Source organism: Brachyhypopomus gauderio, chromosome 10 (assembly GCF_052324685.1).
Source record: "Brachyhypopomus gauderio isolate BG-103 chromosome 10, BGAUD_0.2, whole genome shotgun sequence".
In the NCBI taxonomy this organism is placed as follows: Eukaryota; Metazoa; Chordata; class Actinopteri; order Gymnotiformes; family Hypopomidae; genus Brachyhypopomus; species Brachyhypopomus gauderio.
This window is the reverse complement of record NC_135220.1, coordinates 24,289,937-24,305,230: the sequence shown is the minus strand read 5'-3', so window position 1 is coordinate 24,305,230 and position 15,294 is coordinate 24,289,937. Positions and strand designations below refer to the sequence as shown.

The following is a 15,294-nucleotide window of genomic DNA, read 5'->3' as shown; positions in this document are numbered from 1 at the left end:
TGGCCAACCTGATTACATCAAGGAGCAACGTGTTTGAGAGTACAGTGATGAATGAAAAGATGACCCTCGCTGAAAAGTGAGTGGAGAAGAATGAAGAGTCTTCACAGTGTCTTCATCAGGTCTGTCTCGTGGTGGCACAGGGAGGTGCTGTGCAAAGCAGCAAATAACACTGCTTCTCTGCAGTCCAAGGGTCTGCACTTCACGGAGGACCTGACTGTGGGCCAAGATTAAGAAGGCACGAGATGAGGGGAAGACAGCCTGCTTGGTGGGAGGGAGAGGTTTCATCAGTAGCTCAGAGTTACTGTAGAGGTGAAGGATGACTGACCTAAAGGGGAACTCCTTAGATCTCGACACCTCCATGTTTCTTCTTTTCTAAGGTTCGTTTGCTCTCATTGGACTATAGTCCCTTTCATATAAAAAAGAAAGAAATGGGGGGGGGGGGGGGGGGGGTTTAATGCTAAGGGTTTACGAAGAAATGTTGAGTGCAAAGCTTTCTTGCCAAACAGTTCAAAACAGCTATTTACATGAACCCCACTCTTTGCCACACAATACAAACTACTGGAAATTCAGTGGGGAAATTCTATTTGGCTCTCTCCAGGTACAGAACATTCAGCCAAGGTCACCACAGTAAACAACAGGTTTAATGGGGACGGGGACCTGGCTGGTTATTTAATTTGCTAAACCATACAATATAATGACTGAGTTTATATAATATGCAACATGTATGGATACAATACAACTCAATAGAATAATAGTCTTATTATATCTGTAGAAGATATACTGCTAAGCTGGTTATCTAAATTCCCAAATGCAACTTTACTGTTGGGAGGCGACTTTAATATTGTTCCTGAAAGCTCCATGGATAAATGGCCTCCAGGTTCACGAAATAGAACAAATACAAATCTCATTACATTCATGGATGCAAGTTTAAACTTGAAGATATATGGAGACTAAAATACCCCAGTAATAAAACATTTACATGAGTATATATGGAGAGTAGAATACACTAATACTAAAACATTTACATGGAGTAATAAAACAGGATTAAGATTTTTTTGGATTGATTTCCCAGGGGTTTATCTAAAGTTATGTTGAAGTGGACATACACCCCACTCCCCTTACAGATCAGAAGGCTATATATATTAAGATCAAATTATCTGCCTCTTATTAGGTGCTGACCGCTCGGTATATTGGAAACGTAGTAGCTCATTACTGGTGAAAGAGGTAGCAGAAAGAGAGGTGATGTGCCTGGTTTCTCACTTTTGGTCTAAAGCCAAATAAAATGAGCAATTTGGTATTAACTGGGAACTTCTGAAGTTTGAGCTTAGTGCATTTTTCAGAAAATTCAGTAGTGACTGTAACTCAAGGTTTAACAACCCTAATTCCCAAATTCAATAAAGACACTTCCAAGATTGATAACTGCCACCCAAAATATGGTCCTGGACTCAATAAATGAAGAAACACAGTCAGGGTTTATATTCAAAAGGCACATAACAAACAATATTAGGCTAGTTTTGGACATTCAGGATTAGTCTATTGGACATTCAGGATATTTTAGATGTTTTTATTCTGTTCTTAGATTCCTATAAAGCCTTTGACACAGTGGATCATCAATTCATCCTGCAGTCATTAGATAAATTTGGCTTTGGTAGCTACTTGTCTTGTGCTGTAAAGAGTCTCTACAAGAACAGCAATAGCTGTAATAAAACTTGGTAGGTGGCACATCCCCCAGATTCAATCTCTCCAGAGGAATAAGACACGATTGTCCTGCCTCTCCATACTCTTTATGATAGTGGCACAACTTACTGCATGTCATATTAAAGACAGTAGAGTAGGGAGCACAACTAGCACATGACACAACACTTTTTTTGAGAAACATTTACATTTACGGCATTTAGCAGACACTCTTATCCAGAGCGACTTACAAAAGTGCAAACAAAACGAAAGCCAGACCTTTGTAGCCGTTAATGTAATTCAGCAGATCTCACAGGCATCTGTGTTGTGCTCCATCTTAATAAATGTGAGCTTATGGCAATCAAGAGCTGTACTAGATTTGAACTGCATAGTATCCCTATAAACGAAGAAGTGCAATACTTAGGAATCTCAATAATGAAGAATCAAAACAAAAGCAGCACCTCAAACTGTAACCCAGTTATACAGAAAACCCAAAGGAAATTACATCAGCTAAGGAATCAACTTAATCAGTAAAATTAATCAGATTTATCAGTGAAATAAATCAGATTTATATGTGAACGAATCAGATTTATCAGTGAAAGGATCAGTGAAATGAATGGTTTATCAGTGAAAGGAATCAGATTTATCAGTGAAAGGGAGAATTTTACTGAGTAAAGCAGGAGGAATCTCACGGTTAACATATGCAGCCTTGACTCTGGATCTCAATGACGAGACCTTGACAAAGTGCTCTTCAATTTTTTTGTGTGGAAAAACAGGAGTCTATCTAAAGAAGTCAATTGACAATGGTGGTCTCGATTTCCTGGATTTTTATATTTTAAAGAATACATTTATTAGACAAATTAAATCTTTAAAAACCACCTAAGTTTGCAGTATTATTCCTCTCCATATTTTGTCCAAGCTATGTGAAAATCTACCTTTTTCTCATTTGTAATGCTGACATTGATAAAATCCCTGTTAAGATGTCTCCATTTTATCGCAAGGCATTTCTCTCATCTACAAACATAACTTATGCTCACCCCACACCTATCTGATTTGGAATAACAAAGACATCTTATACAAACATATATGTCTGTTTTTGGAATATGGAATATTGGTTTCAGAACATCGAATGGGTGAATGGCGAAGGATATATAACATCCTGTAACTCCTGGAGACTCTGCCAAGGTGTTGGGAGCCATCCACTCTGGTGTGTACATGCTTTTAAGAGCCAAATGAGAATTGATGCTTACAGCCCTACCTGTCTGTCTGATGCTTACCAGCTTATCTGTCTGTCTCCTGCAGATACACCTGTAGGGAAAGTCTATCTGGTCATCGTGAAAACTACAAAAGTTCTATAAGAACCTTTGTTTCAAAAAACATCACACTACTCTACACAATACGTTTATGGATGGGATACCACAAGAAAAGGTCTGGCTTCTAAATAGATTACATTAAATTCCATGAAAGAAAGTTATTACAAAATTATACATAAAATTTTTCCAGCTAAAAAACTGTATTTATAGAACGTATTTATTTTGGCAGAAACTGTGTGACTTTATTCACAATAACATTGAAAACATTTTGTCTTATCATGAAAGAATGTGTTGTTTGGTGTCATATATATATATACAAAAATATATACAAAAAAAACTATTCTGACTACTTAATACATTTTCTATTGTTAATGTCAAAACATCACAATCGTTGTAGCAGATACCCTGAAAGGAAACCGTGCTTCACTGCTTTTCATAATGAGGTCAAACAACACATTCGGACAATTAAAAACAAAAGGCATTTAAAACCATTTGGGAATGTACTGTGTTGAATGTATTCTTATAGATATAATTATACTTATGGTCCCTAACCACTCTAGCGTTTCCTTTTGTTTCCCTTATAGGCGCAGATAACAAGCGCAGGAACAGTGCAAGTGTGGGAATAGCGTGAGGCTGCAGCGGTCCATATTGAGTCATGTGCTCAGAGCCGGAGTGGCTAATCGGGAGATTCGGGAGGATTCCCGATGGGCCGGACCATGTCAATCTCTAGTTTGGGCCAATTGGGAGGGAAAAATAATTTTGGGCCGGATTTGGGCACGAAACTCCCGGGCTGAAAAAAGGGCCCACTCCGGCCCTGCATGTCCTGCTCGTCATTTTTGCCCAACATTAAAACTCGAGAAGGACATTGCGTCACACCTTTCCACTGCTTCAGTTCTTCTGTGTGTTTTGCATTCTTGTCATTTGCGTCCTTACCTTGGCAAAGCAAATCGCATGAAAGGCTATGGCAGAAAGTGAGATCCAAAAAATAAATCTGAGATATTCTCCATCATTTTTTGTAGCCCCTGGAAATTCTCTCTCATGCCGCACACATACAGTATTCTGTTAGCAAATGTTAATTGAAACTGTCTATCAAATTGAAATGCAAGCAGTTCATTTCCCGTCAAGATAAACTAATATTCTTCGGCGGGCGCAAAAGCAATTACCTGTGCATTCAGAATGTACAGCAGTCACATTTTTAGTAAAGCACTCACTAACCAAGCTGTGTGATTTAGAGCCATGTGATCTTCTCTATGATAGCAGTACAAATGTCCCACCACTTTTTGGCCCGAAAACTGGCACTGTCATTTATAATTCAGGACTAGTTCGGATTATCATAATCTCACAAGTTAAGACTCATGAGACAGGCCTGATCTGTGGGTGGTGAAGCTCATATGTCCTGGGGTTGGATTGATGGCTTTGAAACTTCTAACACTATTCTCGATCAAAGGAATATTGTTTATTTATTTATTCTGCTCTTCGTCCCGCTGTTCGTTACAACAGATTCCTTTATAGAGTATCACGTGATCTGCTGTGGACGCTATTTTACATGACATCAAGTACATGACATCAAAGTGACAGTACAGAATAACAAGAGGCCAACATCTCTCTTTGTAGCCCGTTAATGGGCTGATTTGTTGGGAGACGTCATTTCGTGTTCAGTTGTTTCATCCGCATGCTGTTCCAGACGTGTCATTCTTTCTATCGCACCTGTGATGTACCCAAAGTCTGTCTTAATATGATGAAATGTTCTCGCTCTAAATAATATCTGACAGAAGTCTGTTTAAAAAGAGCAATGAATCCTTGCTTGTTATGGGCTATCGCCCAGTTTGGTAGGGGGTCTTGGTGGGTGAGTGAGGGGTTGATGGACTTGCATGAATAATTTGCAGAATGCATGTTGTAATTGCCTCTTCCGGCAGCTGGCTGCTGTCGGGAAAGCAAGTATGACATTGCTAAGTCAAAGCTGATGAGCGATTATAACATATAACTCAAACATTTTTAGGGTTGGAAAAACGAGCTACAGTAAGTTGTAGAGACCAAAACGTTCAGTGACATTACATATACATACTAACATGCTGTAAATGCACCTTCGCGGACAATAACAGCAAAACTTTCTCAGCATTTTCAGACAATGAAAAACAAGGCCCTAAAAAGTCTCCCTAATTGGTTTCTAGGACAGACAAATATACCTCGGACAAATGACACAACAGGAAAGTTTTTGTCTGCGAATGTCGTTCTCTTTGCGAGCCAGAGGAAACAACAAACGCCTCGGCCTAACGTACCTGAGCACCCAGGGAGCCTTTTTGACATGCAAAGGAATGTCTAACAAATTCCCCCTTCGCTGGGGAGGACATGAAGGGTCCCCTTTGACCCAGTCTGGCAGTTGGTCTGTCTTCCTTGTTGGCTTCTCCCAGGGGAAAGCACTGGAGAGTGAAATGGAATACGGGCACTGAATTCCATGCAGCTTTGGGGTGGAGGGGGGTGCGAGTGATGTGGTGGAGGAAGGTGGATGAGGGTGGGGCACATTCAGTCACTCTGAATTACTTTCTTTCCACTTGATTGAAAGTCACACACAATTTCATTAAATAAGGAGGGCTGGACGATTCATTCGTATACATTGTTACTCTGGTGGTGATTAATTTGAAAGGCCCACAATTAAAGTATTTCATTTGGAAGGAGAATTCCATGTAGCGTAACTCTGTACTGTAATCAAGTGTCTGTTTAATCATTTAAGCATATCTGCGTAATCAAGAATTTATACAAACAGACATGCAAACAGCAATGTTGTTCCTATAATTCCAGTTTATTTTTGTGCTCTTCTGGTGTACGGGCCAAGTGGTCGGGTTCACCCACGTTTCTCGTTGCCTGCAGTGGTGCGTCTCTCCTTCACGTTCATAATTGGACTGACATATATGCTTGCTAGCCAGCTCAAGCTCACAGTTTGCCCAGAACAGACAGGCTCTGCCAAGCAGAAAGTCCATAACTATTCATTCAGGTGAAAGAATATAGCCAATGATGAGTGGAATTTTCCACTGCTTTTTTTCTTAATTAACTTATATATGCTACAGTGATGTATTATGAAAGTAGGGCATTTAAATAGAATCATACAATGGTGATTTCCTCATCTAAAACAATTTAATGAAACAGTGGTGGGTACGCCAACAAAAGATTTTTATGTTTCAATAACTTGTCATGTGTCTTTGATCAACAACTACAGCTTGACAACTATGTCTCTTTCTGTTCACAAGTTGACGTATTGTCTGCTGAGGCATGGCACCCCACTCTTCTTGATGGGTGGACCTCAGGTCACTGAGTTATGAACCTCTACACAGTGACTCAGCTGGTCCCGTTGGTTTTCTATGGGGTTCAGGTCTGGAGAAAGTGTAGGCCACTCCATTTTATTAAGCTCATTCTACAGCAGCCGTTCCCTAATGATGCGACCTCGATGAACTGGAGCATTGCCGTATATGAAAATGAAATTAGGCCTGTGTTGTTCATGCAGAGGCACAATAACTGGACTATTGCCCACATTGTAACACCAGCACCACCAAAGGCTCATCTGGTGACAACAGTGGCTGATTTATAGTGCTCTCCTTGATGTCTCCAACATTGTTGGCGGCCATTATTTCTGTTCGACGTGAATTGACTTTCATCAATGCACAGCACTGAGGCTTACTGGTCCCTCGTCCAGTGTAAATGCTCCATGCTCCATGCAAGATGATGATACCTGTGCCTGGTGGTGTGGTCAGGTACCCTTACAGGTCATCTAGCATTCAGACCACTCTCATGCTAACAGTTTCAAATGGTCTGACATGACACTCGGGTGCCATAAATGTGTCTGGAGTTATGTGGCATTCATCATCCGGTTCCGCAGGGCACTGTTCATCAGTGTGGGATGTGACTAAAGGACGTCCACTTCAATGGCTTTCTGTGACACTTCGAGTTTCTCTGTATCTCTGTTGCAACCTGCTGATACCCTGTGACGCAGTGGCCACTTCCGTCTGAGAAAATCCTATTTAAATGCCAATTCTAACTGAATCAGGAAATGGCTTGGTTATGGTGGCCCTGAAAGTCCATCGCACCACAAAGAAAAACGTCCTGCAAATACGCAAAGCAAAAGCATCAATATGACATCACGTGCGCTACATTTCAGAAACGCCCTGCAAATTCAGAAACACTGCAAATCCAGCCACAACACAACAGAAGTGGCCCACAACACAATGGAATTGTTTCTGGATGGATTATTTTACGCATGGACTATATAGGTTTTTAGCCATAAAAACCAGTTGTGTTATACAGTTTCTCAGTACTTTGAACAGAACTTAAATAGTAAAGGTAAACGTAGCTAGCTACATTTTAAGAGCTTTATTAAGTCCCCTAGTTAGCTATTTAGATAGTTGAGTTAAATGGGATTTTTTTTTGTTTCTGTCTAAATACCTAACTAGCTAGCTACATTTAAAGAGCATTTAGCTGTTTACCCATGATATAAGAAGCGACTACCTAGTGATAAGTGTAAGAGATTTTATCACGGCTGAGCTAAATGATGCAGTATGTTTCAAAACGATTCACCAAAATAGACAAAACATACCCTGGTAAGACGAACACTCTAGCTTTTTAACTAGAAACTGTGTTGTGGCTAGATTTGCAGTGTTTCTTAATTTGCAGCACGTTTCTTAAATGTAGTACATGCAATGTCATTTTGATGCATTTGCTTTGTGTATTTGCAGCGCATTTTTCCTTTGCAGCACAATGAATTTTCAGGGCCACCATAATTGGTTGATTCATGGATCAAACACTTGCTGTGAATTTTGCAAAGCTCCTTGTTAGATAACAGCAAGTGTGCTGAAACACTGAACAGTTGGACATGTGCATTCAAAAGTTTTGTGAAAGTTACATTAAGTTCACCTGTAAAGGCTAGAGTGCATTTATACCCGAAAGCCAAATATCCCTAACTTTAGTGTATATAAACAGTATATATTTAAAACTGATCTACACTCTTAGAATTTTCTACACTCTTAGAATTATAACTTCAGAAGCACTTTGCGTGCACAGCTGATAAAGACCTGAAACCTCATGTACTTCATAGAATTTTGATCTCTAATCTCAGTACAAAACACTGCAGCTGCTCTCTTGGAGTCTTCCTTGGTTACATACATCACTATACATTACATTACTTTACATCAAAATGTTACATCACTATACATCACTGCATTACAGCACTATACATCACAATGTTACATCGCTATACATCACTGCATTACATCACTGTACATCACTAAATTGCATCAATATACATCACTACATTTCATCATTATACATCACTACATTATCGCACTACAACAGATAATGAGTAAATGAGCAGAGTATGGACATTGATTAGGTTGTATTAGCCTTCTGGAGCACTAGGTCATTTGGATACAAGCACTTAGTGATTAGTGTTACCAATGGTAACGGTAAGCCTGCTCACTGTGAGATTATTGACTGGTGTACACTGTATGAAACCTGATTGTTGTGCTGCTCCGTAAGCTGGCAAATTGTGTGTAGCAAAAACAGCTACTCTCCGATAAAATTCCTTGACAGTCTTTGCGAGTTCAAATCATTCATCACTTTATGTTTTGTCATATTGTGCTTTGTTAACCATGCAGGTGGAGCTCAATTAATAAAACTTATAAAAAGCTTTGTTATAATATTCTGTCTGAACATGAGTATGAGTGTTATGTAAAATACATTATACTATATGTCTGTACATGGGTCTGTGTGAATCTTAACCTTATAAAACAGCACTTAATCTCCCCAGGTAAACCTATCCTGCCTTTATAATTCGATGTCATGAATTACAACATGAATTACTACATATGAAAACATTCATACGTACACATTCAGAATGAATTTTGAAGAAAAATTCAAACAAATTGAAAAATTATTTCTAATCTGGCTTTCCATTGGCAGGTAAGGAAATATTTTTCCTGGTGCAGTATATACTGTGACACAGAGTCCGTGCAGATGATGAATTCTTGTCCTAGTATCACCTATCAGTGGTGACAGGTGTGGAAGATGAATGTATCCAGCTTTTGGTGTTCAAGTCTTTTGAGGAATCTGGCCTTGAGACCAAAGGGGGCCATGAGTCACTGGCAGGTGTGGCGTGATTGTGGGCCAATTTTCAGCTTAAATACTGCACTGCGTATTAATAAATATAGATTCATGAGTGCCTGCTTCAAGTTCATGGTCAGGGGGGTGGGGTGGATAAGGCCGGCCCCCACTGACACTATTGTGTAACCTTGACTCCGGAACATTCCCATTTCTGGTTTGGCTTTCCAATCACATAGTTTCACAAATGACAGTAAAGAAGATGCATGAGGGTGATTTATTCTCTGCTCTCTCCTCCTGTTTCTTTATCCAAGCGCTTTGAGATTCTCCACAGTCATGAATCATAATGGGTGGTGCGCTTTGCAGTGAAATCCACAAGCGTTTGCAACAAATTGATCATATTTGAGGAGTTCATGTACCTCTCCATACAAACAACAGGCTCACTGAAAAACAATTAATTGTGATGCGCCTCGTCTCGGACTGCATAAACACCATGTTTTGTGATGTACATCTAATTTCCATACGAGTTAATCTTATCAAACTCCTTTGGCTAATAACAGCACAGCACCAATTGCCTAAGCAAACGGGGACACGCAAAAACCATCAGAGATGAAACCTCGTCTGTAGAAGAACTATGTGTTCCCAAACAGTCGTAAGGTGGCCACAAGCAATCAAGGCTAAAAGACAGCCAAAGTGGAGACCTCTCAGCTCTTACATCCCCGCCTGGTCCAACAGTGTAATTGAATCTGTAACTTGCTTTTTGCAAGCCATGCCAATGTTGGAAACCTCACAATTACTTAACAATCGTAAATACGGGCCACTCTTGTGCCTTGCCAGTGACTAACTTTTATCATAACACATGCTCATGGAAGATACCGCAGCAGACCGTAAGCTCCCATACAGTCATGATTAAACTGAACACTTGGCTGCCTCCAGGTCGGCTTTTGGCAGCGATAAATGCCCAGAAAGTGATGATAACAAGCTGAGTGAAAGTAAGTCCTCCCGAGATCTGATAGGTCCTCCTTAAATTCTGATAGGTCCTCCTTAAATTCTGATAGGTCGAATGGAAAAGTGCAAAAAGCGAGACGAGCTGAGCGCGGATAACACTTTAAATACACCTGCGTCTGTCTCTCACTTAAAAAGTATACATAGCAGTAAGAAGTTGGCCGTCTGTAATGTTAATACTTTTAGGGATTTTAGGGATTCCTGTGCAGTCCATATTAGGCCATGCACCTGTATCTCAGCTGTTATGACTTTGGCACGTTTCCAGACACCTATGGAGTTTATATATAGCAGACGCAAATAATACAACCAGCAGGGACACTGCTCATTCATATTAGATTGAGGATTGCCCTCAAAGTCGCAGAAGAAGTCACATCAGCTGGGATCAAACCCCTGACCTTAAGTGTGATATGTAATTTGGCCAGTGGTGTTTCGTGGGCATGTGACACGTTGCGGGTTCTCTAGTGGTTTCATTTCTGGAACCTTATGAAACTACGATGGATGGGGAGCGGGAAAAAAGAAAGAGAGAGAGAGAGAAATGGGTCACCTGGCACAAACAGTAAACAGCGAATGTTGAGCTCCAGATATGAACTCCAGCTCAGCTGGCATGAGTTCAGCGTCTTCAGTGGCCTCCTCAGGAGGATCCATCAGTATACCCACCAGTATAACCAGTATATAACATCACTCCTAGCTGGTGTCCTGCTTTTTGAAACCCCCCTCCATCTCGCAAGCAACAAGCTGCAAAATCCCGTAGCATCTGCCACCCAGCTCCTACAAAACCCCAGTGAAGTCACTTTCATTTCAGGCACTTTAAATCCAAGTTTTTTACCCTCTTGAGCATCTTGAGCTATTGTATTTTTTTATGCTTTCCCCAGTAAAAACTTCATGGGTAAACCAGTTTCATGGGTAAACTCTTTTTTTAAAAGGATAAAATTTAAAAGGGGACTCCTGGAGGTCTATTTACTTAAATCTGTTATCTGAATTATGAGACAAAGTCTTCAAGAAATGCCATTAGCAATACTAAGATTAATTTTTTTTTCCTCCTGACCCTTTTAAATTTAGCTAGATTGATACGGTTATCTCGCTTTAAGGATCAATACTGGTAGTGAGCTGTACTACATCTGAGAGTCTGCCAATGAACTGGAACAAAACAGGAATCTGGTCACTAATTCAGGCACAAAAGAGAGCATTTAAAAATGCTCTAAGAATACGGCATAGGGAGTTCACACAAATTTGTGCATATGGTTCGGATTGGCCAAAACCCAGATGCAATAGATATGAAGACAGGTCATTAAATCGCGAGAAATTTTACTTGTAGATAATAAACACGTGGAACCTGTTAGAGAACGACTAACTAGTGCATTTCTTCATCCGGCTTCTGTTGGCTGGGGTGATTCGGCGGGACGCGAAAGATCGAATGACAAGCAGTTTGCACCCTTAGGACTCGGATTAGCCTGTCCGTTCAGCGACAGCGTCCCATGCTGGTGCAGTTTTCTCTCTTTCCGGAGCCTCGTTGTTTGTGATCTTCCAGTTTGTGACGCTTATCAATGCGCATTCATTAGAAACGAAAATGTAATCTTTCTCGTTCTGATTAAAGCTTTTGAGAAACAATCTTTGTCTTACCACAGTCGGGACCACGGACGCCTCGTCTGACACTAACCCGTCTTAGAACGCAGTAGTATACTAGTACAAAAAATGTCAACCGATTAAATCTATGATAAGTAAACAAAAATATCTACAAATCTATTTATAAATGTACAATTAATGCGTAGGTACTGATCAGAACACTTTGAGGCAGTATTATGAAAGCGCCCACATTTCTGCCAGGGAAATCATTCTATATCATCACTGCTTCAAATATACACCACTTAAACCAAACACTTATCTGGGTTTGCAAAGACCATAAAACCGACAGCAAATTCACTTTGTTAAATTAGCTGCAAAGTTCAAAAACAACTATTCTAATCCGCTCACGCGTGTGGTTTTGTAGCTCATGTGCCGTGCACCTGCAACCATTCACCACTATCACAATAAGGCTTAAACTGGAATACTCTTACCTTGACTGGGTGATACGCGTACCAACCAAAGAATAATGGACAGTCCTATAAGCATTCCACAATTATTTCGGAGCAACAAATCCATGTTGTGCGCACGGGATGCTGAAACAAGACTGCCTTCTCTCCTCCACTAACGTAATGAAGCGCGCTATTCTGTCTACCGAGCGTCTGTTCAGAGCGGCACTTTTACGCCATCCTACTGCCGAAAACATTTGAATACATTCTGCATGAGATCCTCAGACACACCTACAGCCCGTCCTCTGTCTGAGCGCGCTGTCCGGTGAACACCCAAATCTGTGGAGTTGGAATAACGTGACCACGAGGTTATATTTTCCAGTCGCATTTTTTTGTCATGAGGGATAACTATGTTTGAACTGACAGCGCTGGCTTCATTATTAACCAATTTCTCCCTGTATGTTGTCACTTTTTGCTTTGATTAACGTTTAAGGTGACGTTACTTTAAGGACGAATATTCTTGTATTAAATAATATGACAAATGGAAATTCTGCTATGAAGTCATTTTTACGGTGCCATATTTTTTTTCAAGGCTGCCATTATGCCTCCGCAGTTAATGCCTAGAGCTTAAAACATGCACGTGCTGAATTCACGTTAAAACCCCTGCTACCTACCAACATGAAAATGAAAACACTCTAAGGTCACTGATTTAGATTAATTAGATGACTATAAAAAAAACTTTATGGAACACTTCATAAATGTTCATAGTCATTCCGATGGGTTTATTGCTACTGATTTATTTAAAGGGTATTAATCTGAGTTGAAATATAGCCTACCTGTGGCTGTCTATAGTGTTTATTATTTAGACCCAATGTGTTTAGAGAGTTTTGGTGGCCAATAAATATAAATGAAAGAAGACACTACACACTGAGGCATTGAATAGGCTGTTGTCACAACAATGCATCACTGTAGCTCAAATCAATAGGCATCAAACTGGGGCTCAGCTGCTATGGGAATGAGAGAAAAGGGGTGAAGCACACTCAGCAAGCAGATCGCATCTGTGGGAAAGAACTACTCGTAACCACCTAACCCGGTAACCTGACACACACTACAACACATGCATGCGCTCCGGCCCTGCTGAGAGCATGTGGCATTGAAAGAGGGAGGCAGATCGCTTGGCGGGCTTTAGAAACCTACCCAGCTTCATTTATTCGAAAAAAAGAAACGTGCAGGAGTGCCGGACCACTGAGCAAGAAACTGAAGGCTATATCTGGTTATATGCTCAAATTTCAAGAAAGTGCTGTGTCATGTGTTCTCAAGGAAGACATCACAATGGAATAGGGCAGGTAGGTTAAGGTGAAAGACCTCGGCATGATCCCGAGAAGATTCTTTGCTCTTGGGAACATCAATACAAAAAATCCATGACAGTAAACATTTGAGAATGTTGAGACCGGAAAGAAATGTACTCTGCGCAATACGCGATGTCGGGTGTCTGATCTCAAAGCCGCGTCTCTTTGGACATTGGGGGAAAAAGCAAAACCAAGAATGCTTTTGCAAACTTGCACATGACGGCTGAATTCGGTACATTGCAAAGATGCTAATATGAGTGACGTGCACACGCAGTGCAACAACAGACATGCACAGAGGCAAAGTGCAAAACATCACAGGGGAAATGGACTTTACACCGAGGTGGCAGGCAATTAAACCGGATAAGACCTGACTTGCTGACTTACATCTGCGTTATGCCCAATCCCTCTGTGCCCACCATCCGCTGATGCACATGCACCTGAACGGTGGCATGGGTGAACAGCTAAAACCTTTTGTTAGCGCTTCTGCTGTCGCCAACAATGGCGCGCACCATTGCCGACGACAGATGGGAATCGCAAGGCCTTTGTGTCTGCAGGCTGCAGTCAAGCAACTGGGATTTAGCACCCGTAACCATCACGGTCCACTGTGCAGATGACAGGCTGCTCTGACTGGAACCACTGGACTATTTAATGGACATATCAGGTGTTCTTGCTGGCATAAAGGCTATTAAACAATACAGAAGGAACTTGAGTGACGCTGCAAGAGAACATAAGCCTCGAATGGCAACCATATTTCACAGAACACAGCATTAGTTATCCATTATGGAAGGTCGGTCTTGGCTTCAGATTACCTGGACTGTATGTTTAGAACCATATCACAGAAAATGAGATGGTGAATTATGGGAGTTCTTAAGGATTAAGAGATTCTGTAACTAATACATGTCAAAAAGGGTTGCAATTCCCCAAATACTTTTTAAATTTAAGTATCATGTTTATGGATACTGCTCTCTTTAAAAGGAGTCATAATGTAACAAAGATCTATGTTTCAAATATTTTGATAAAGGCATTATTATTACTCTCTGTAGATGTTTTGTATTGTTAGAAAGTGCACTGAACAAAATTGGATCTAGCAAAGGGACAGCAGAAAGATTTGTTAATAAAACTTTCTACAGGACAGTGTGATTCATGGCCTCTGACATAAAACCAGATGGTCAGATAAACACACCCACCTCTTTGCGCTCCAGCCCACTCTCATCCGGTAGACTGACTGACATACTGTGTGTCCTGTCAGCGAAGTGTTGTGAAAGTAAACACCTTATTTGTCTTAGGTCAGATGTACAGGCCAAGATCTGTCTGTCTATACATCTTTGAAGACCACAGACATGCCCCCCTCCTCCCCCATGTTTGTCTGTGGGCGATACATGTGAATGGAAACACAAAAGAAGAATTAATAATATATACCCAAATGTAATATATATTACATGTGGGGTATTCCTGCATCTTGAGCATCAGGATTGTATCTGGACAGGCATTGTCTACATGCTGTTTACACCTTTCATTAACATGTGCTTTTGTTTGTTGACTAACATTCGAATTTCAATTGGCCACATGAAAATCTAGGTGTAAACACCCACAAGGAGCATTCATATTACTGAAACCAACTCCAGACATGGTCAGACATGAGTCTTTTTAAATACAGGTATGAACAGAATGCGAGCACGAAATGCATTTTCAGAATCACTTTCTCACAACTTAAACTAAATGTTTGCCATTGTATGCAAAGGACTGTCATGTTAATACTGATACACATGTATCAGTGAATCCTGAACAAAATCTTCTGGACATGCTAGTAGAGGCACTGACCACCGCAGAAATGAAAACAAGAAAAAAAAAAACCTCCTT

At 40.6% G+C, this 15,294-nt stretch overlaps 1 protein-coding gene across 1 annotated transcript in view; it reads right to left on the bottom strand.

The window, feature by feature from the left end:
• Nucleotides 1–12,405, bottom strand: part of cntnap3 (contactin associated protein family member 3) — a 79,213-nt gene extending 66,808 nt beyond the window's left edge. Inside the window, 1 exon segment of the mRNA XM_077020623.1 lies at nucleotides 12,131–12,405. Within this exon segment, the coding sequence (XP_076876738.1) occupies nucleotides 12,131–12,215 (85 nt within the window). The 5' untranslated portion in view covers nucleotides 12,216–12,405.
• Nucleotides 12,406–15,294: the final 2,889 nt, after the last annotated feature.